Raw genomic sequence first — 24547 nt, forward strand, 5'->3', positions numbered from 1 at the left:
CACAAAGTGACAAATAAGTTGCTTAGGGCTTTCAGACCAAGAAATCCTACTCTTACAACAATGATTAGAAGAGATCCAAAATTCAAGACCAAAACACCAAATCAAATTCTTGGTGAGATTCTTCATCAAGAATTGGTTGAGAGGGATGTGGCCAAGTCACTTAGTCACAATATGAACAAAAGTATAGCCCTCAATGCTAGCTCAAGTGATAAGGTTGAATCAACCTAAAAGATCTCAAGTCAAAGAAGGAAGACTCTAGTGATGAGGGCTCCACCGATGAAGAGATGGCCTTGGTGTTGAGGAACTTCAAGAGGTTCATAAAGAAGAAGTACTAAAAGAAAGATGATGATGACAACAAGAATGCATCACAAAGAATATGCTATGAGTGCAAAGAAGTGGGCCACTACATTGCTGATTGCCCACAATTGAAGAACAAAGAAAAGAAGGAGAAGAGGTACAGGGAGAAGAGCAAGGACTACAAGAAGAAATATTAAGATCATGCATATGTTGGTTAAGAGTGGGAGTCTAGTCATGAAGACTCCAATCATGGAGGTATGACAATTCTAGCCATACCCAAGTCTTCAAGAAAGCTTTTCAACAACATCACCGATGATGAAGATGACGCTAAATTTTGTCTCATGGCAAGAGAGATTAAGGAACAAGAATCATCCATCTCTTCCTCCCATCCTTCCACCACATCTAGTAGTACACAAAATGACTTTGATGATGAGGAAGAACAACATAGAGCTTATATGATAAAAGAATTTGAAAAGAAAGGTTTTAAAGAAATTAAAAAAACTTATGGAGAAATATGAGAAAAAAAGAGTGTCTCGATAGGCAAGAAGTTTTGCTAATCTTTGAGAAAGAGAGAAACCTTGCCTTAGAGAAAGCACTTGCTGAAGAAAAGGTGAAGGTTGAAAAATTGGATATTGATTTGTTTCTAGCTAATGATTCAAATGAGAGGATGTCAAAGGCGAACACTTTGGTAAATGAATCTCTAGCTTCCCTAAAGTTCACTCATAGTGAACTTTAAAAAAGCTTCTCATGCTTAACAACCAAGTACAATGGTCTTGAAGTTAGCTATAATGCTCTTTGGGAAAGCACCAAAATCAATTCTAAAGCAACTATTGACTCCAATGTCTCCACAAGTGAAGAGTGCTCAAAATGTTATACAGTTGATGTACAAGCTTGTGTTACTAATATGGCTAAGTTAGAAAAGTTGATCCAAGCAAAGGATGCTCAACTTGAGAGATTGAACATGTTAGTAAAGAATGGATATGAAGGTAATGCGAAGACCAAGCCTAAGGTAAACTACAAGGATGGAAGATATCCAAACAAAAAGGAAGGACTTGGACATTACAAGAGAGAAAAGGTAAATGACCGGAAAGTGGTCAAAGTTAAGGAATATGTCATGTTCACAAAAAGAGCAAGTGTTGAGAACTTGATGAACATAGCATGGTGTGACCACCACAATTCCTTCTCAAGTTAAAAAGAAGGTTGAGCCTCCCATCAATACTAAGGTTGTCACTCATGAGCCATCACCAAGCTACACTACCGACTACATGGTGATAATGGATCATAATGGTAAAATAGTGGTCAAGTATGTTGGAGCTTACACTAAGAAGGCAATTCTTAGGAGTGTGTGGGTTCCAAAAGTGAATCCATCGAATCCTCAACGACCTAAATCTTTTTGGGTACCTAAATTCAAGGCTTAACTTATTTTGTAGAACTACTCCTCGGACGGCACCACATGGTTGCTTGATAGTGGATGCTCATATCATATGACCAGGGAGAAGCACTTGTTCACATCCCTAGAGCTTCATGACATACCTAAAGAAACTATTATCTTTGGAGACAATAGCAAAGGAGATGTGATTGGTTTGGGTAAAATTTCTCTCTCAAATGACAACTCTATTTCAAATGTTTATTTGGTTGAAACTTTAAGGTATAATTTGTTGTCGGTCTTGCAACTTTGTGAGATGGGCTATAATTATCTCTTTACTAATGAGGGTGTGACCGTCTTTAGAAGGGAGGATTCATCTTTTGCTTTTACGAGTCATTTGAAGGGCAAAGTCTATCTTGTTGATTTCTCTAAGGAGAAAGTTGAGCCCGTGACTTGTTTAGTGGTAAAATCTGACTTGGGTTGGCTTTGGCATTGCTGACTAGCCCATGTTGGGATGAGGAACTTGGCCAAACTTCAAAAGGGCGAGCACATCCTAGGGCTAACCAATATTGTCTTTGAGAAAGATAGATTGTGTAGCCATGCCAAGCCGGGAAGCAAGTTGGTGCTCCACACCCCACCAAGAACATCATGACTATATTAAGACCATTGAAGCTTCTACACATGGATTTGTTTGGACCCATTGCATACTTAAGCATTGGCGATAACAAATATGGTCTTGTCATTGTTGATGATTTTTCTCGATTCACTTGTGTATTCTTTTTGCAAGATAAAAATGAGGCCCAAGGAATAATAAACAAGTTCATTAGAAGAGCCCAAAATGAATATGAGTTAAAGATCAAGAACATAAAGAGTGACAATGGTTCGGAATTCCAGAACACCAATGGTTAAGAATTTCTTGATGAAGAAGGAATTAAGCATGAGTTCTCCGCTCTATACATACCTCAACAAAATGGTATTGCAGAGAGGAAAAAGTAGGACATTGATTGAAGCCGCAAGAACAATGTTTGATGAGTGCAAGACTCCGGATATCTTTTGGGCCGAAGCAATCAATACAGCTTGCCATACCATCAACCGCTTCTACCTCCACAAATACTTGGGCAAGACACCCTACGAGATAATCACCGGTAACAAACCCAAGGTGCACTACTTAGAGTTTTTGGGAGCAAGTGTTTCATAATTAACAAGAAAACTAAAAGCTCAAAGTTTGCACCAAAGGTTGATGAAGACTTTCTACTTGGTTATGGAACTAACGATTACGCCTATCTGTCGTCAACAAAACCACCGGTTGTGTTGAGGTCACGGTGGATGTAACTTTTGATAAATCCAATGGCTCTAAAGTAGAGCAAGTTGATAAAAACCTTGTAGATGAAGAGGAACACCCAAGTTTATCAATCATGTGGATGGGCTTGGGAGAAGTGAGGCCTTGTGATGTTCAAGCTCAAACTCCGGTTGAAGAAAGAAACAATGATCCATCATCATCCACAAGAGTTGAACCACCAAGCTTTGAACAAACTCAAGATCAAAGTCAAGTTCATGATGGCGGTCAAGTTCATGGCATTGATCAAGGGGGAGAACAAGGTGGGGAAGCTCAAAAAGATGCTCCACAAGTTGAAGATGATGATGATGGATCCATTCAACCTTAATCACAAGTGCCTTATCCAAGAGTTCATCAAAGCGTTCAACGGGATCATCCCGTTGACAATATTCTTAGAAGTATTCAAAGAGGGGTAACTACTTGTTCACGATTAGCAACTTTTTGTAGATATTACTCGTTTGTTTCCTCTTTGGAACCTCTCAAGGTAGATGAAGCACTTGATGATCTGGATTGGGTAATTACCATGCAAGAAGAGTTGAACAACTTCACAAGAAATAAGGTATGGGAGTTGGTTGAAAGAACAAAGAAAAATGTGATTGGCACCAAGTGGGTTTTCCAAAATAAACAAGATGAATATGGTGTCGTCACAAGAAACAAGGCAAAATTTGTTGCACAAGGTTTCTCCCAAATTGAAGGTTTGTATTTTGGTGAAGCCTATGCACACGTTGCCAGGCTTGAGTCAATTCGTATACTATTAGCCTATGCTACTCACCATGATTTCAAGCTTTATCAAATTGATGTGAAAAGTGCATTCTTGAACGGCCTCTATCCGAGTTGGTGTACGTAGAACAACCGCCGGGTTTTGAAGATCCAATATTTCCAAATCATGTGTACAAGCTCCATAAGGTGCTTTATGGGCTTAAGCAAGCTCCTAGAGCATGATATGAATGGCTTAAGAACTTTCTTCTCAAGAACAACTTTATAATTGGCAAATTTAATTCTACTCTCTTTACTCACAAAGTTGATAAGGATATCTTTATTTGCTAAATATATGTCGATAATATTATATTTGGTTCTACTGATAATAAATTTTGTGAGGAATTTAGTAGGATCATGACCAAGAGGTTTGAGATGTCCATGATGGGTGAATTGAAGTTCTTCCTTTGATTTCAAGTCAAGCAAAGGAAGGAAGAGACTTTGATATGTCAAACCAAGTATGTGAAGGATATGCTTAAAAAGTTTGACATGGCTGATGCCAAGCCTATCAAGACACCCATGGCATTGAATGGTCATCTTGATCTCAATGAAGGAGGGAAGTCGGTTCATCAAAAGGTATATCGCTCCATGATCGGCTCTCTTCTTTACCTTTGTGCATCTAGACCCGATATTATGCTTAGTGTGTGCATCTGTGCAAGATTTCATGCCAATCCTAAGAAATATCACTTAATAGATGTTAAGAGAATTTTGAGATATTTGGTACACACTTCTAACCTTGGCTTGTGGTATCCCAAAGGCTCCACGTTTGATTTACTTGGCTATTTCGATTCGGATTATGCCGTGATAAGGTAGATAGAAAGAGAACAATGGGGACTTGCCAATTTCTTGGAAGGTCCCCAGTATCTTGGAGCTTTAAGAAACAAAATGTGGTTGCTTTATCCACCGCCGAAACTGAATATGTTGCAGCGGGTGCTTGTTGTGCCCAACTCTTGTGGATGAAGCAAACGTTGAGTGACTTTGGTTGTGAGTTTAGCAAGATTCTTCTCTTATGTGACAATGAGAGCGCTATCAAACTAGCAAACAATCCGGTGCAACACTCCCGAACAAAGAACATAGATATAAGATATCATTTCTTAAGGGATCATGAGGCTAAGGGAGATATTGCTTTACGTCATGTGAGCACCGAATTACAACTTGCCGATATCTTCACTAAGCCTCTAGATGAGCAAAGGTTTTATGCTTTGAGGAGTGAATTAAATATCTTGGATTCTCGTAACTTGGCTTGACTCGTTGCACATACTTGATTGTTGCCTAGATAAGAAAAATGAATTTACTTGTGTTGAGTTGTTTTAAAATACTTGAATTTTGATCTTTAGATCAAAACTTGACTCTTGGGATTATTGCTATGTATTGTTGATTGTGGTTGATCTCTAAGTGTCAAGTTGTCTCATATATCTACGAGCCATATCTCTTAAAAACTCCAAATTCATTCAATCTCAAAATCTATCTTATGGAGCTGAAAAGTATGTGTCAGAACTTCCTACACCAGGTTGGAACTTCCGACACCCTTCAGAAGTATCAGGGTTGTCCCGACAGAGGGTCCTCGGGAAGCCAGTTTAATATTCATTGGAACCTCCGGCACAAGGTCAGAACTTCCGACGATCCTCAGAAGTTTTAGTATTCTTTCAACCTAGAGTTCTCAGGATTCAAATTTTTATCGCTGTTGGAACTTTCGATCCCCAATCAGAACTTCTAACAATCAATTGAGTCCTATATATACTCGTTGGATACCCCTCCAAACCCTAACTTCTCACTCTTTCAAACACCACCGATGCCTCCACCTCTCTCCTCTCAATCTCTCATGGGGAAATCAAGTTTCAACCATGAGATTTCATTGCTTTGGGGTTCTTTGGATTATCCACTCTTCGGACCATCCGATCCCCATCATCTTTCCTTCGATTCGTGCAGGAAATCGTCGAGGTAAACCATTCAAAATCCCCGCCGCCCGATCTCTCAATGTAGAAAGAGTTAGATGTTTCTTTCTTGGGGATAGCTTTCTGGTACATCATTGATCATATACCTAGAATCTTATCAAATTTGGTGGGAAACATCTCAAGTTCCATGGTTTGTCGGGTCAGCTCGGGACCCCGAGTCAAAAGTTTCGACAGGTGCCTTAACTACCTCATCTAGCTACCAAGTACATCCTAATATTCATCTTATATACTCAGATGGCTCGTGAAAAGAGAGGAAAGCAGAGGGCTTCTTCACCGGAAATTGAATCATCTCCTTCATCTGATTTCGAAGCAACTCAAGAAGCTTCACCTGTGGCTCATCGTACTGGAAAGAGAAAGGCAGTTCCCAAGGCTCCTTTGCGTTCTCGTGGATGAGGGAGGCCAAACCCTCAAGGCACATCAGGTCATGGCGATCGCCCTCGCATTAAGAGTGCCTCCACTCCGGGTTCTCACATGGTAGATGCAGGAGAGTCTTTGGAGTATCTTGAGAGGAGCATCATCCGAGTCCCCAATTAGACAAACTGATCCAGAGTACAATGGGATTTGTCCATTGGATTACACAAAGGGCAAGCATGATCTATATGGTAAAAGATATGAAGATCCATCTCGTTTTGCCAAGGAGCAGCAATGGGATGTCCGCTTTTGGATGAATTTTCATGCAGATTGGTATGTCTCCATGATCCTTTGCAAATCTCATCCCACCACCGAGATGAAATCCATCATCTGCGATTATCTGTTTGAGATTTATTTGCCAGTGGTAAGGGAAGTAGAAGATGCTTGCGAGAGAATGCATGCCTCCTCAATCATGTCTTTCAACTGTGATTGGAATGAGGAGGTCGTGGCTCAGTTCTATGCAACCCTTTACGTCAACCGGTCAACCAAGACCTTCCATTGGACCATTCAAGCCCTTCTATGTTGAGTATGCTTACTTTACAAGTATCCTTGGATTCTCTAATGATCATCTTCTGAGAGAAAGGATACATGAGATGGAAAATATGCTAGAGGATGGAGAACTTCACTTCATATATGATAGGACCTATGGAGATATTAAATTTGGGATAATCCATGGGTTGATACCTTACTACAAGCTGCTCAACCAACTCTTCCACTACACTCTGTGTCCCAAAGGAGGTGACTCGGACAACATCTCCAACATGTTCAAAAATCTGCTAGCAAGGATGGCTCCAAATCAAAATGAGTTTAGTGTCTTTGACTTCATTTGGAAGGAAAGTATCATATGCTTAGTTTCACCCAATAAGAGTTGTCACTATGCACCATACATCTTTTCCATGATCAAAGAAGTGACCATCTTTTCTTATGATCCATCTAGCTCTCAAGGTCATTCGAGCTCCCATGGCCCTCCTCCTCGTGCTCCAAAGAAGAAGGGAATGCTTAGATTTGTCTCTCAAGGATTATTTGCGTGCTTCAACGTGGGACGTCACAATGCGTAAGAGATACATGACCACAAGAAGCATGTGGATGAGCAGCTCATGGAGATTGAGGCGAGATAAAAGGAAATTATAGCCAAGTATCACATACCTCACTCATCTCTTCGTGCTCCCATGGACCTTCCTCCTCCACCGACTTTTTACAACCCTTGGGAGGAGATGGGTGGACCTTCCATGATGTTTGGGGCTCCTCAATTTGATGATGATAAAATTGAAGAAGACTTGGGTGGGAGTGAGGAGTCGGATGACGAAGAAGACGATGATGATCCTGCTGCAGGCACACCCACGGATGATGATGAAGAAGAAGATGACGATGATGAGTAGTGTTTGTGGAAGAGTCTCTCCTTTTTTGGTGCTTGACGCTAAAGGGGGAGTGAGCTCACCATCCACCTAGAGTGTGGCCGCTTTATGTATCTATCCTTGTGTCGTTGAACTTGAACTCTAGTGCTTGTTGACATGTGAGACTTGTATTTGTGTAATGTGTGGAGTGCCAAGTGAAAATTTTAAGTTTGTAAGACTTATGTATGATTCTCTATACTAGTGTGATCTTAGAACCTTGTTGCTTTTGTGATGCTCATAACTTGGTGCTTGTTTATTTTTACTTTATTGTTGTGATATATCTTATCATATGTATCAAATTGATATTTATCACACTTTGCACCCCAGGAATACAATGATAGAGGGGGAGCTTCGTTAATATGAGCAAATGGCATTTGAGGTCGTTTTTATTTTATCTTGAAAAATGCACATATTAAGGGGGAGCTCAACTATATGATTGGATTCCAAATGATTCGATATATTATTTGTGAGCCTTAATTGTGTTGTCATCAATCACAAAAAGGGGAGATTGAAAGTGCATTGGTCCCCTAAGTGGGTTTTGGTGTTGATGGCATGCATAATTAAGCAGCTAATGTGGTTATCGATCTATGGACTGGTTAAAATTTAATGAAATGAATTATATGCGTGAAAAGACACCAATTTATTTGATAGACGGTGATGGAGCTCAAAAGAATATCTTTATTTATTTTCTATTTTGAATTTGAGTATAGGAAACACCGTACTATTGAGAGGGATGCGAATAGATAGATTGAAGATGGCAAAATGTTTAATTGAGATGCTAACTAACTAAGAGAGATACAAAAATCATACACTTGTGTACTCAGTTTTCTCACTGACTTAGTGTGTGTCGGAAGTTCCAACCATGGGTCGAAAGTGCCGACACCTGTTAGAATTTGGTTAATTGTTCCGACAGGGGGTCCTCGGCCGACTATTTTTAATGGGGTCGGAAGTTCCGACAATCACTTATTCTGCATACTAACGTCTATTTTTTGGAGTTTGGGTATTTATGTCCCCTCAGCCCCTCCTTCATTTGTTGCTAACCTAACCCGAGACAAACACCTCCAAGTGCATTTAATACTCCTCCCCAGTCCTTCCAAAAGCTGATTCTTTAGTTGATTTGAGTTAGGTCTTAGGTGAGAGCTAGAGTGAGGTGTGAGGCTTGAGCTTTTGAGTGAGAAGGCAGCCACGTTCATCTCAAGAGCACTTGAAGCATTCTCATCCATCGATTCGCGTTTGTCACTCTTGAAGCTTGCTTCTAGAAGGTTCGGTGTCGCCCGGCTGACCGTCCTCTCGTATGTGCACGCCCTGGGAAGTTTGTATTACCCATCCTTTGTGGATTTTATAATAAGTGACTCAATCATCCTTTGTGGTTGATTGAGTGATGTAATGGGTTAGTGGAAAACCCGGCTCTTTGTGAGCTCCTCAACGAAGACGTAACTTTCTTAGTGGGAGTGAATTTCGGGAACAAATCTCTTGTGTCTTGTGTTTATTGCATTTATTTAGTTCTAGTTAACCTAAAGTATATTTTATGGCGATCTACATGCTCAAGTTGTTGCTTGCAAAGTTTAGTTGCAGAAGGCTCCTAGTATCATTGTTCAACTTTTGATTCAGTCAGATTCTACAGTTTCAAGTTTATTTTTAAATTTCGTATAAAAACTTTCCTTTTGCCACTAGTTCCGGTCCAGTATTGGAAGTTCCGACATTAAAATTTCCTACATAGTATCGGAAGTTGTAACAGATTTAATTGCTGCGAAGAATTTTTTAAATTTTTTAATATACCTATTTACTCCCCTCTAGGTACCACCAAGATTTTTTAATATTCCAAGATTTTTTTAATATTCTATATGCAACGCTGGGCACCACTGCATAAGGAGGAGAGGCGGCTGAAGGTGGCTACGGAGGTGCAGAAGCTACGACTGCATTTGGCGTGACGGCTCCCCATCACGGTTCTGGCTTTACACTTTTTGTTGACTTTAGAGAGTGTCTTGGAGTGAGGTGTGTTGAACCTGCTATATGCTAGGTCCTATTTTTCCAGCTTTTGCTGATTCTGTTGAGCCCTGTTATGTAAGTCGGTAACCTCAGTGAAAATGTTCTTTGCTTTCAATCAAAGTAGGGCCGAAGAGGTCTTTGGTATTGAAAGATATTTATATCTCAAAATATATTTAGTATGAAAATATATTATATAATTAATCTAATTATACTTATTTTGTTATATAAATATTATTTTGTATAAATTTGATCAAATTTAAAATTATTTGACTACTAGAGTTGCATTCTTTTGGGAATAGAGAAAGTAGGGAATATTCACGTCGCCGAGGGAATATAATGTTATATACTAACTTAGTTATTTTAGTTTTTTAGATAAATAGATTTTGCTATGCATCTATACATAATATGTATAGAAAAACTATGCACTAAAAGTTAAAATAACTAATAATTTAGATTGGAGAGATTAGATATGATTAAGCAAAATTGTCACGTGCGTGGTTTAAGGAACCGAACCGAAGTGAGCTCTTTCACTCCACTCACCCCCGACCGTCGCGCCTTTTTCCCCCGTCCCGGCCCATCCAAGGACGCGCGCCGCCTCCGATCCGCCTCGCCGCGCCCGGCAATGACGAGGGCCCACTTGGTGCCGGCGGCGGCGGCGCAGCGCCGGCCGACGGTGGCGCTGCTGCTGGGCCTGGCGCTGGCCTTCTGCCTCGCCGTGCTCTCCATCCAGTCCTCGTTCTTCGCCGCCCCGGGTGCGCGCCGCCACTCCCCTCCCCCGTCCAGTCTCTCCCGCGTTCCCGAACCCTAGCGGGCTGGCTCCATTCGCCCTGACGCTTTCGCCCCGCTCTCTCCCGCAGGGGCGCCAGGCAGGAGGCTGGATCTGGACGCCGGCGACGTGCGCGAGCTCGCGGGGTTCCAGTCCCGCGTCCAGCAGTGCGTGGTACGCCTCCGCAATCGCTTCGTGGCTCCGAGCAGAGCCGCGATTGTTTTTTTTCCATTCCTGCACATTTTAACCGCGAAGAAACCTGTTTGCTTCTTTTTTTTTCTGCGATGCTGTAGCTAACAATGTTCTAATCGTTCTAACGCGGGTAATGCTGTAGCTATAAAGGGCGTCGGCAGCACATTTACATTGTTGCAAATTATCCGCAATTGCTCAGTAGAGGGATTGTATATTTTTCCCCTTGTGATAAGCAAAGAGAATATTACTTGAGTACGGCTTTGGGTATTTGGTATTCGCCTTTTGCAACTGTTGCTGCAAAGTCCATATGGATAGTCTGGTTGAGTTTGGTATCTCTGATAGGCTGTTGTACATTGGTCAGACTTTTGTGCTCAGTCTGTTGCAGAAATGATTGGTGGGTTACTACCTTGATAAGAAACATGCCTGAGATTTGGTGTTAAACATCCCTCCTCTGCAACTGCTTTGAGCTCATTTTGGACCTTCGCTTGAAATAGAAGTCTTGCAACTATATGCAGCATTTTCCCCAGCTTGGCATTGCAAACTTTGTTTGCTTATTTTTCATCATCTAGCTTGCTTAAGGCCCATCTTTGTTTTAGGCAAGCAGGGGACTTGGCCTCACAGCAGATATAATTGATCACTGCAAGCTGGTTCTTAAATTTCCTGAAGGGACCAACAGCACCTGGGTCAGTATTCCCCCATGTTCGTGGCCAATGGCTGCTGTTCTTTGCCCAGAGTGATGGGCTATAAGATTCATATGTGATAACATCTCGTTAACTATTGCAGTATAATACCCAGTTCAGGATTTTTGAACCTCTAGAATACAAATATGATGTCTGCGAAGCTATCCTATTGTGGGAACAGGTTAGGACATTCTTCATCACTAACATGTTTGCTCTTGTTACTATATATGCTTGTGTTGATACTTAATACAAATGTGATTGCAGTACCGCAACATGACGACTGTGTTGACAAGGGAGTACTTGGATGTGAGACCAGACGGATGGTTGGATTATGCGGCTAAAAGGATTGCACAGCTGTAAGCTTGAGATTTCTTGCACATCTTTCTTTCTTTTAAAGGTGAAATCAATCTGCACACATGTGATAGTTCTTTTTATCTCAAAATGCGCAGTGGTGCTGATAAATGCTACAATCGTACTCTCTGTGAAGAGCTTCTTAGTATTTTGCTGCCTGCAAAACCTCCTTTCCACCCACGCCAGTTTGCAACATGTGCAGTTGTTGGTAACTCAGGAGATCTCTTGAAAACAGAGTTTGGACAAGAGATTGATGCACATCATGCTGTGTTTCGGGACAATGAGGCACCTGTTAATGAGGTAAACATATTGGATTATTCTTCTAATATATCTAAACTGAGATTATGCAGATGATGTTGTTTAGGTGTGCTATTCTTGGCCTCTTGTTGCCCCTGACCTCCTGATTCATACGTTCTGCCAATCAAATTTCTTTCTTATTTCCTGAGCTCAGCATGTCACTTTCTTGTTAGCTACGTGTCGTCCAAGAGCAGTCTTGACAAATACTTTTTGTTTAGTATCGATGTGGCATAACTATCATTAACTGATATTTGTTATGTTTCTGTCTGTAGAAATATGCAAAACATGTTGGATTGAAGAGGGACTTTCGACTGGTTGTCAGGGGTGCTGCTCGAAATATGGCACCAATACTGAAGGGCTCCTGTAATGCTGTAATCCTGATTTCTTCCATTTTACTATTTGTCCTTTTCCCAGATAGGGTTTTAGTTTGCTTTATTAAAAGAAACAGGGTGCAAAAGTAAATAATAGTATTCTTTGTTTAACTGTTGATGCTTTGATGGGTTACCGTACAGTACCCATTTCTGTGGTTTAAAATTTTGAAGAGTTGTGTTTTTGTGCTTTGAGAACAAGCATTAACTACAGACATATATAATCCACAACTACATTTGTGTAACTTTTCCACAAGTTGACTTTATGGTTTTGAAGTTAATATTATGATATTATCAGATAGAGTTTACATGGGTGGAAAGACATTTTTAGCATGTGAGGGCTCTTTTGAAACAAGATGTGTGACTGTCTTGCTTTCCGTTGCAGCTGATGAGGCTCTTATTATTAAAAGTTTGACACACAAAGAAATCAATGCGGTGATTAAGGTAACAGGTTTGGGTATTGTTTCGTTGAGCTGAGTTTGTGATATTAAAGTATATTTTACTTAATAACTCATGGAAAGTCATGGTCACTTATAATGAACATGGGTTACTTTTTTTTTTCTCGAACGCGTGAACATGGGTTACTTGCAGGAACTTCCAAATCCTGTCTACCTTTTTCAAGGTATAGTCCTACGAAGGGGTGCTAAAGGAACTGGCATGAAGTCCATAGAGCTAGCACTGTCCATGTGTGATATTATTGATATGTATGGTTTTACAGTTGATCCTGGCTACACAGAATGGTGAGAATTAGCTTCAATACCGAGTATTTCTAGATTGGCATGGCACTTGGCACTATCTTTGGGAATGTTATTTTATATAGATATATATCCTGCCCACTTCATTATTTCAGGACACGGTACTTCTCAGCACCTAGGAAAGGGCACAATCCACTTCAAGGGCGGGCTTATTATCAACTTCTGGAATGCCTTGGAGTAAGCTTAAACCATGTTGTCATTGCGGTCGTTTTTTTTATTTATTCTTACTTAAATGATAATTATGTTATGTAGGTCATTCGGATCCATTCTCCCATGAGAGCACAAAGGGTGGAAGATTGGTCAGACATACCAAGCAAAGAAGAGATCAGAAGAGCACATGCTGCAGCTTTTCGTCTAAAAAAGCACGAAACTGGCCAGCCAGCTGAGCCGGGGCCATTTAGCAATTGCAAGGTATGGGGCACAGTTGACCCTGACTACGGTCCAGTATCAGGGACTTCAGATATGAGTGAAGTTCGTAAGAATTCAAACTACAGCAAGTGGGAGTTGCTCCCACTGGAGAAGCTAAGAAGGGAGGCTCAGGAACACTATATCCAAATGGATGGCGTGTCTCTGTACAAGATGGACGGAAACAAGTTAGACGATCTTGTCTGTGTGAGGCACCAGCGCTCATCAAGTTGAGACTGCAGCGCCTAAGCTTGACCAAGATGGCATTTTGACACTTCTATGATTGGTTTCATGGTGGTATTGTAAGGATGCTAGACAGCAAGGCACATTTTCTGATGGATCTGCGTATTTTGTTCTATTCACTTGTAAAATTAGATGAGGCATCAGATTTGGGTGTGGTGATCTTACCCGCAACAGAAAATTCTTTTGTTGGTTGGTTAGCTAGTTCTAGCCTTCTAGGAACAGCAGCTTAAGCTGTCTAGGGGATTGAAATGTGGATACTACAGGAGATGGTTTTCACTTTTTGACATAGCTGTAACTAAAAGCTTAAGGGTCATGGCATTTCTCAAGTTCAGGGTTGCCGTTTTGTCGCCGATCCAGCAGTCTCTCAATTCCAAATCTGTGTTTTTTTGTTAAATGATGTTTGTTCATTTCGTACCCCTCCTATTCGTACCCCTCCTAGATGTGTTCAATTGCATAATCCGGGCCTATATTAGTAGCCCAGATATATTTGCCAATGCACAGCTTTTTATTAATATTGATTTTATCCGAAGTCTTGGACCAATGTTGCCTTTGGTCTTGTTCAATTTGAATAAAAAAACATGGTTTCAACAGGTTTACAGGTCCATTGCAATATAAATAAGTTGGATACTAAAAGTGCATGGATTTTGATGAATTGAATAACACCATGATTAAAGAACTAATCAGCATATGAGCAGGAATTGATTGTCATGTCAATGGAATATTTGTGATGAAAGATATTGAAAATAAAGACAAAAGATTCATATGATAAGACGTGTGACTAAACTATGATTAAAGTGATAATATTGACAAGCAAGGATTACTATACGGATTCAGTCACGTGTTTGATGATAACTATTTATTCTCATATCCAAATGAAGCTTGTTGACAAAGTCAGCACTATATGGAACAATCTATCGATAGAAGATATAACTTGTAAAAAATTATGAAGAATGGATTCCATTGATGATTTAATTATGATACAAACCTATATGGAACTCTATGTGATGCAAGGATGAAGAGTTGTAATTTGGGATAGTGTTTCGAGGAACTAAGCTTAGCGAAGAGCAATTGGTTTGTGCCGAGGCACCAACACTAGGGTGAATAAACTTTCTTTCTATAATCTTATTGTGAAGATGGTGATTTGATCTAGAAGTGGGTTTCATTCAAAGATAATAGTTCAAGTCACTAGCTCAAGAAAAGTGTGCTCAAGTTATAGAAACCAAGTTGGATGCACTCCTCAGATAGAGAATGATCAAGGCACGGTATGGTACACTTTTGAGAAACTCAAGTGGTTGAAATGTAATCTATCCTTGATCTTGAGTATAGGTGTGTCGTGCTATCAAGAGGGATACATCATATTGTGTTTTGGTTAAATCTCAGTGCTCGAGTAACCCAAATGAGTTGAGAGACACACAAAAGCCTCAAATGCACGCTGGTTAGAACTAACAAGGGCAATCCGGAAGTTCTATGTTTCCCAACCTAGAAGTTTCGGATTTTGCATACGTGGCACTAACGGCTAGTTGGTTTGAAAAACTCAAAAGTTCCGGGTTCTAACTGTCACATAACGGCTATTTTCTTGAGACCTAACTATTTATACCCTTGAGCCCCCTCCTTGGTGGGCTGCTGTTCTAGTCATTTTTCTGCTGCTTGCTGGTCGTCCTAAGAAAGCTTGGTAGCCTTGTTGAGCTCTCCTCAACCTTTCTTTGTGAGATTGTGTGATTCTTGTAATATCTTTGAGTTGGGTTTGAGAGAGTGAAAGCTTAAGAGCACTAGCGAGCACAACACATCTTGAGCACTTGAGCTTGGCTGAAATCGTGTATTTCGCATTTGTTACTCTTGGAGCTTTGGCTCCTAGACGGCTAGGTGTTGCCCGCCGAGTACCCAATTATGTGGGCTATCGCGGAAAATTTGTGCAGGTTGCACTTCGTCTCCCAAGTGAAGAAGTAAGCTTAGTGAATTGGGGAAGTGGTTGGAAGAAGACTCGGCTCGATGGAAGTGAGGTGGAATAGACTCACATCCTAAAAAATTTCTCAACAGAGAGTAGGATTCACTGTGCTTTAGTAGCAGCTTTAATAATAATGAGTGAATCCGAACTTCAATAAAACAAATCTTCGTGACCCTCACCTTTTTGCTTCTCATTGCACTATTTGTGGTATCTGTGAAATTGGTTGATCTACTTGGTTGGTAGTGTTTCTCTATGCAGAAACTGTGTGGACCAGTTTCTGAAACTTCACTAAGCATACTTTGCATTTAGAGGTTTGAACTTACTCGCTCTAAATTTATTATGTTCACGCTACTCTGTGTGAACCCAGAAGATTTGCTTTGTAAAACCCGAAAGTTCTGAGTTCATCTACTGCCCTGCTCAAATCCGGAAGTTCCGGATTCACTAACCCGGAAGTTCCAGGCTTGGCAGGAAGTGAAGTTTATCCGCTGCTTTGGAGCAAAAATTTGTAGGTGCGCCTATTCACTCCCCTCTAGGCAACATCACGATCCTTTCAATTGGTATCAGATCAAGGCTTCATGCCAAAGCTTAATCGCCGTGAAGAAATTTGTTGAAGCATAATGAGGTATTGTTTGAGCCACTTGTAAGTAATGGTTCCAACTACGCTTCTTGCTCTGCTCATGTACTTAATGCCTTTAGGACCATGGGTCCAACTGTTGAGCAAATTTTAGTTGCTAGCATTCTTCTTTCAAAGTTTGATATTGACAATATTGATTGGGCCAATATCACTCAAGAGGAGTTGGATTGCACACAACTCAATGGTTGTGCTAACTTCTTGCAGAGTATTTGTTGTGAAGATATTCACGATGCTATTTTTAAGATGAAAGAAATATATCATGATGCACATCTTATTTGGGTCACTCTCAAGGATATTTATGATGAGGCCAAATGTGATGTTCAAATACAAGAAGTTAGCAAGTCTGCTGAGGATTGCACAGCATCATCAGAAACTGAACCTCAAATGACAGCAAGCAAGATTCAAGAAGGGAAATATTCTATAGACAGAGACCTTACATTTGATGTTGCAGTATACCCAAAAGTTCCGGATATGGAACCCGGAAGTTCCGGATCTGGCAGAGAGACTGAAAGACACCGGCCAAGTGAAGAGTCCACCTCTACTAGTCATTCTGGTTCACATCTTGATCATCATCAGTGTTTTATGGCTATACATGAAAATAAATTAGATTCGGACAATGATAGTGATGATGAAGAACTTGTGGACAAACTTAGAAAAATGAGCAATAAAAGTCAAACAACAATCATAGAAATTGTGAAAATGGTAATGAAGCAAGATTAAGAGATTGAAAGACAAGAGAAGTTTCTCAGTGATAAAGATGAAGAAATGAAATCTCTTGCTCTAGTAGAAAAGAAGATTCAAGCTCTCACAGCTCAAGTGGATGAGCTCACTAGCAAGTGTACGGATCTGCAAGCTTATCATATGGAGCTCAAGTGCTCTAATGAAAGGCTTGTAGAATCATATGTAGCGTTAGAGATAGCTCATGAGGTTGTGATTGCAATGATAAAATCTTGTCAACCCATTGACAATACTTGCTCACAAAGTGGCAATAAAGAGAAACAATCTTGGTTTGAGCAAGTAACTGTACAAGATTATCTGGTTCAATGGAATAAAGTGCTCAAGCAAGAGGTTGAGAGGCTCTTGAAGGACTTGACAAAGATGAAAGGCAAGAGCGTGGTACAACCTTCTCAAGATAACCGTGAAACCATGATGAAGAAGCTTGAGAAGGGATCAACCATGCAAAGCTCATGCAATCAAGTACACAAATCCAATAAGAGCAAGCCTCAAGCAAAGAAGAAGAATTTGGATCACATCAAGTATTTCAAATGCTCCAACAGGAGACATTATGCTTCAATGTTCTCAATCAAGCTAGAAGGCCAGCAAACTCTCTCCAAGAGATAAAGAACCTTGCCAAGAGAGGTGCTTTGGCTGCTGCAAAAATGGACACAAAATTGCAACTTGTCCAAACAAGTCAAATGTATTGTCTGGCAAAACTGGAAGTTCCGGGTTTGCTAAACCGGAAGTTCCGGATTTGGCTGTGCAACACCACTACAAGCTGAACAAAGGTTTCAAGAGAACTCAAGTGCAGTACTAGGAGAGGAAGGCTGTCAGAAATCATGAGAACAAGCCAGCAAGCAACCTCAAGCATAAAGTGTGTCACACATGTCGAGGAAAAGGACATCTTGGTAAGGATTGTCCAAATGGTAATACTTCTAAGCCTAACTTGGTCAACAATCATAATGTACATCTTAGGAGGTCCCATGATGGCACTTGTGCTGGTAGGATGATAAAGTCATCAACTATTCGGCCCAAAGCCATTTGGGTTCCTAAATCCTTGTTGACTAACCTTTGTGGACCCAATACAACTTGGGTACCAAAATATGCTTGAGAGAATTAGCAGGTACTTAGAGAGTCATTGAAGACTTGGCAAAACTTGAGAAGAGCTTCATCATGTTAACACTATCACAAGTTTGGTTTTCTCATCTCTCATCTTGAAAAAATTGCCAAGTCGAAATCAAATTGATCTATATTATATTTCAATGCATCTTGGTAACAAGTACCTTCCCATAACTATCTAGCTTCCTATATCTGAGATTGCTTTGTTTGATTTCAAGTATAGGATCTACTTAGACTCTTGTGTCAATTTAAGAAATTTATATAATATGACACATGATGCCCTTAACAAGCTCTGTGGTGGAGCTAGTGTTTTCTTAATGATACAGGAGAATCTACAAGCGATATCTCTCAAATTCTCCAAACCTATTCTTCATCAAAATCAGTCTTTTTCGAGAAGATAAGCTACCATTGGAACTTTCAACATCCATCGGAGGTATCATCATTCTTCCGATCAAGGCTCCTCGGATTGAATTATTTTATCCATCGGAACTTCCGGCACCACATCGGAACTTCCGACAAGTCACCTGTGTGAGGAGTACCAGTAAACCCGGAAGTTCCGATTTCTCAATTCTGGAAGTTCCGGATTTTGCATGATGGGAAAGACTGCGGTATAATAAAGGCTAACTTGTTATGTGCTTAAATGAAGTTTATCTCTAGTGATTGATATTTACATAACAAAGCACAGTGAGCATTTCTTGACCTATCTTCAATTGTCATAATATTTTTTTCTTTTCATGACCAAAATATGAAATAAGTCTCCTGTAGTGTCTTAGATGATACAAAGTGCATATCTTAAGTATTCCATCCTTGATGCACATATCAAGGGAAAGCTAATTTCATATCTCGTGTCATTAGATTTAACCTTGCTTTCAAGTCTTCATGTGTGTAGAGTAAATGAAAATATATTCCTAGAAGAATGAGGTTTTATCATGAGTATGCTACTTGACTTCCAAACATAAAGCTAGGGTTTGTGCGACTAATGGTTATCTCTTGTGAGCTTCTCATGGTTTATCAAGAAAGAGAGAACAAGTGGTACGAATGGTATATAAGTGCAAGCCTAAATGTAAAAATCCTTCTAATGTGAAGGATAAGGGATCTCAAGGGCCGCGGTATGTACAATTTTTGTGTATAAGTATTGTTCGTTCCATCAAGGCCCTCTACATGCTAGTGTGTGCATGTTTTGCATGAAACAATTCCAAGTCTCTAGTGCGCCATTAGATATTTGGTTGATACCTTCATCTATTTGACTTAGTGTCAAGTAATCTTTAAAATTTTTAAGGTATGAGCTAAATATGCTAAGGATGGTGCTTGACTTGAATTGCTAAATGCTGGAGTGCTTTAGGATAGAGTTTTAAAAATCGAACTAGTATGCTAGGTGTGTGCTTTTTGGAAAATTATTTGGTTATTGGTTTTTGTGACCATGTCAAGTCATCTTGTGGTTATGGTTACCTCTGATTGATTGATGGCTAACCACAAGTAACAAGACTCTCAAGTCCATAGGATCTAATCAAATCTTATCTCAAGGGCTATATGTTGGAAATTCTATCTCATCTCCAAATCCTTGTGCAAACCCAAAACCTAGGCTAGGGTTCCTATTCTAATCGATATCTGAGACTACGGAACTTTCCTCACCTCTAAATTATCTATCACGTCACTCAATCCTCAGAATTTCAGTTCATAATCTAGAATCAACAGTGAACCCGGAAGTTCCGGATTTCACAACCCGGACGTTCCGAATTGCAACGGGTATATCCCTGTTGGATCTGTGACTTACCTCTTCCTCTCTCATTCTCTCTCCCATAACACAGCCCGACACCATACAGTTTGAGAGAGGCGTCTTGGTGGCGATTTGGAGGTTTGGCCAAGGATTTCAAGGTGTGAAGGATGATTCTTGGTGGTTTCAATCCAGAGATTTCGGATCCCTCTTCTGGATTCAATTTCAAAACCTTTCCACCATGAGTCAAGGTACAAAATCAATGTTTTTACCCGATCTCCTTATCTAGGGTTGCTCTCTTCGATTCCTCTAGTAGATCAACTACATTTGCACCCTTGTTGCTGTTGTAAGTGATGGATTCAAGTTTCAATGGTTGATTTTGCTGGGACATGAACTAGGGATTCAAGTTCCGAATTTTGTAGAGACCCCCTGTTTCATGGCCTTTTGCAAAGTAAATCATGCTTAAAATTCATGGAGTAGTATTGTGCCTCAGTTTACATCATCTAGAGATCTATCATCAAATGTTTGAGCATTTTGGATATCCCTCTGAGTAAAACTCAGAAGTTCCGGATTAACACAGAGAGCATGCAACTTGTCCATATCATCCAAATTCTCTAGTATTTCTCGATCAAATCATTCCTACCCTAAATCCTTGATGTCTTGCCATGATCATAGACCCCTTAGAAGGTGATAAGAGATTTGTTCTTCGAAGGAGCAAGAATCCAACCATTCCTCTAGGAAGAACATCAAGGGCCTCAATGAGATAACATGCTAGGGGCACACTTCACATTGATGATGAGCTAGCTGCAGAAATTCAGAAAGAAAACAGTAACAGTGACACCTCTAGTGATGATGGGGAAGAAAGTGATGAAAACTAACAAATATCTCCTCGTGGGTTGAAAAGGAGTGGCAGGCTCATGAGAGGCGGCAGCAGCAGTTGTGGTCATGGTGCTAGCAGTGGTACTGGTGATGGAAATGGTAGTAGTTAACATGGTGAAGATGAGGAAGAAGATGAGAATATGCGGTCCGATCAGCCTGTATTTGTGTCTGGGGTTATGATGGGAAAGCTTAGTGTCCCTCATGACTATATCAAGGTTGACTACATAAAGCGGGGGATGACAGTGAAGGCAAGAAATAAAAGAGAGAAAAATCCTTTGAATGTGAGAAGAGGAAGAAGCATAGAATATCGTTTCCAAACAAAGTTTCATCAAGATTTCTATGAGAGTGCTTTACTCAGCAAGAAATACAAGGTTGCTCGCTCTCAATATATAGATTGGCCAAAATTTGAGGACATGCAGGATCCTATCTTTGATGAGATAATTGCCCAATGTAAGGCAAAGCATGTGTATAATATAATGGGCTTCAAATATGATTGGAATAATGAGATCATTGCTCAATTCTATGCCACTTGTTATTTTGAGAAGGACGGAGATGTGAGATGGGCTCATTGGATGACCAAAGGCAAATGATACAAGATTAATTACTTTGAGTTTGCTGCCATGTTTAGATTTAGGAGAGCTGATTATGGGTGCAATAAGATACATATCGGGTCACATCTTCCAAAAGAAGACATGAAGGACATGTACCTACCTGGGAGAGAGTGGGAGTATGGTGGACCTAAAGGCTTGATTCCATTCTATGGCTATCTCAACAAGTTCTTTCGAAAGACACTTGCTCCAAGAGAGGGTGATGCTCACAACATCTTAGCCTTTGGAAAAAAATTTATTGCTAGTTCTATGTCCTAGTGAGCTGGAGTTTAACGTGTTTGACTACATTTGGGAGGAAATCAAGTCTATTTTGGAATCACCTCAAAAGTGTTGTGGTTATGGTGCTTATCTCATGTACATGATTGACCAAAAGACAAATAAGAGATTTGAGTGTGATTATGTGCATATTCCCATTGACATCAAGAAGGATTATCATTCTGGACCCACTCTAGCTCAAGTGATACACACAAGGCAATAAAGTACTGCCCAAGGTGATGATGTGGCTGTCGGTGTTTTTACCATCGGCCTACCTAGGGATACCCTAAGGTAGGTGATTATTTGGTGAGGGATCGCCGGATCTGGAACTTGAAGGTGAACGTAAGGACACAAGATACAAATTTAGACAGGTTCGGACCGCTAGAGTAGCGTAATACCCTACATCCTATTTTGGGGTGTTGTATATTACGCCCTGCACTTGGGTGTTGAGTTGCCTGTTGGCTGCTCTCTGTTGGTTCTCTGCCTATCTAGGTATCCCTGCCCTCCTTTATATATCCCAGGGGACGGGGTTCCTAGTAGGATTACAAGGTAAGAGTTCTAGTAGGATTACAAGGTATGAGTCCTAATAGGATTACAGTAGAATCCTAGTAGGAATCAGACTTCTTTTTCCTCACGGGTAGCTTCCTTGCGGTACCCAGAGGATCTATCCCTGACAAGCCCCCGAGCTCTTCATAGCCTAGTACTGCAGGCATTTCGAGTACTTCTGAAGTAGTCTTCGGCTTCTTCTGAAACTCCGTCTTGAAGGTATTCTTCGAGTACTTCCTTGGTTGCATCGAGGCTATGAGGTGCTCATACCCGAATTACTTCTTTGGTACAGGGTGCGATGGAAAATCGCACTCCATATGGAGTAGCCCCCGAGCTTTAGGTTGAATCGAAGAATCAGGCTGAGGGTCACATTAGTCTTGAATCTTCCTTGCTTACTCTTCGAATATATTCGAAAAATAAGTAGTCAATGCCACGTATCCCGCAGCCCCCGAGCCTTGAATCCAAAACCCTTAGGTTCGGAAAAAGGATCCAAGAATCGTGGCATTGGTGTTACTCTGAAATCCCGAGAAAAACTCTTCGCCTTCTGCATAGTGAAATTGAGCCTCTCGCTGGTTTATTTAACCGCGTTGTGACTTAGGGTTTCTTCTGCACTCTCAATCTTCATATGAGTTGTCTTCGAGTAGTTTTATGGCGTCCAGCCTCCGAGCTTACGAGCCAGGAGAGCCGAAAGAGCCATGTCGAGTAGTGTGCATCGCCCAGCCCCCGAGCCTGGGAACTAGCGGAACTGTGATGGCACGCTGTGCTGCCTGGAAGGTTGTTGCCGAAGCTTGATCTGAAAAAAGATAATGCATACATTATGTAGCATAATGTGAAGATACCGAGTAGTACTCAGTAATAATGTGAAGATACCAAAATTTATTTAGTGTAAAAATTGCTGTGTCGAGCTCTTTTTTAGGCCATTTAAATCTCCCGAGTAGTCCACCCTTTACGTTCACCCGGTCCCAGTTTAGCCTTCGCCCATAGCATGTACAAGTCGCTTAGGTTTATAGCCTTTGCTCATATCATGTACGAGTCTCTTAGGTCTCTAGCCTTCGCTCATACAGACCGGGTCGCTTAGGTCATGACTGGAGACTTGAGGTTTCACGGATTAAGGCATTTGCTACTTGAGTAGATTAGCGATCGTTAAGAGGAGACAACGAGCAGAAAGTAGTCGTCATGCGACAAAGAGGATGCGCAGTGCGCAAAAGTAGTCGACATTGCGACAGAATGAATGCGCGTTGCGCAAAAAGTAGCCGACGAAGTGTAGCTCTGGAGGGTTTCAATGCCCATCGAGAGTCGTACACGGATAAGTAGTCGGCAAAGTGTAGCTCTGGAGGGTTTCAATACCCATCGAGAGTCATACACGGATAAGTAGTCGATCATGGTGTAGCCCCCGAGGGTTTCATGCCCGTCGAGAGGCGTACCCAAAAAGGTAGCCGATCTTGTGAAGAACAAGTCGGAAAAGGTATAAACCACTTAGCTTGATTCGTGGAAGAATGTCAACGAAGCCGTGGAGCTCGTTGATGGAGCTGCGACGGTTTGTTGATGAAGCTCGACTAGTCAAAGTCGATTCCGACTACTTTTCAAGTCGAGACGAGTAGTTGATGTAGTTGTTACTGTGAGGCTCGCCCTCGACTAGTTTCTAGTCGAGACGAGTAGTCGAAGTAGTCGTCGGCGGGCCACCGATCATCCTCGTGAAGTCGAAGTAGTCGAACTCGTCTCTGCTGCGTGCGGACATTGCAGCACAAGCCAAAGTTGAACCAGGTCGTCGAGGTCGGCGGCCGCGGTGCAACGTTGCAGCGCGGGGTGAAGTCGAGCCGAGTAGTCGAGGTCGATGTAGCCGTTCGCTGAAGGATCCGATCTCGAACTCGATGAATCGATCCGCCGATGCATATATACGAAGTAGCAATCCGCCACCTTGAGTGGATTGATGTTGATGAAGAGGTCCTTCAAATTCGCCCAATGATCGCGACGATCGGCCCCACGGTGGGCGCCAGCTGTCAGTGTTTTTACCGTCGGCCTACCTAGGGATACCCTAAGGTAGGTGATTATTTGATGAGGGATCGCCGGATCTGGAACTTGAAGGTGAACGCAAGGACACAAGACACAAATTTAGACAGGTTTGGGCCGCTAGAGTAGCGTAATACCCTACATCCTGTTTTGGGGTGTTGTATATTGCGCCCTGCGCTTGGGTGTTGAGTTGCCTGTTGGCTACTCTCTGTTGGTTCTCTGTCTATCTAGGTATCTCTGCCCTCATTTATATATCCCAGGGGACGGGATTTCTAGTAGGATTATAAGGTAGGAGTCCTAGTAGAATTACAAGAAGTATGAGTCCTAATAGGATTACAGTGGAATCCTAATAGGAATCAGACTTCTTTTTCCTCACGGGTAACTTCCTTGCGATACCCAGGGGATCTATCCCTGACAGTGGCTGCCCGTGATGCTGCTCCACATGCTTCTAGTGCTCCACCACCTCCTTCTCGCTCTCATTCTCAACGTGGTGGCTCTAGGGAGCATAGTTGGGAACAGCCTCCCTCTCCAATAAGAAAAATGTTCAATTTGATATTTA

The 24547-nt window shown here is 41.2% G+C and overlaps 1 protein-coding gene across 1 annotated transcript; it reads left to right on the forward strand.

Moving 5' to 3' along the window:
• The first annotated feature begins 10052 nt into the window (after positions 1-10052).
• LOC112903472 (sialyltransferase-like protein 5) lies at positions 10053-13929 on the forward strand. Its single transcript, XM_025972742.1, has 11 exons — positions 10053-10256; positions 10362-10444; positions 11059-11145; positions 11246-11323; positions 11407-11498; positions 11592-11793; positions 12063-12153; positions 12544-12602; positions 12750-12898; positions 13009-13090; positions 13166-13929. Exons 1-11 carry the CDS (start codon positions 10127-10129, stop codon positions 13550-13552), a joined length of 1440 nt encoding a protein of 479 aa, XP_025828527.1. The 5' UTR covers positions 10053-10126; the 3' UTR covers positions 13553-13929.
• The last annotated feature ends 10618 nt before the right edge of the window (positions 13930-24547 follow it).

This window comes from Panicum hallii, chromosome 8 (assembly GCF_002211085.1).
Source record: "Panicum hallii strain FIL2 chromosome 8, PHallii_v3.1, whole genome shotgun sequence".
NCBI classification, from domain to species: Eukaryota; Viridiplantae; Streptophyta; class Magnoliopsida; order Poales; family Poaceae; genus Panicum; species Panicum hallii.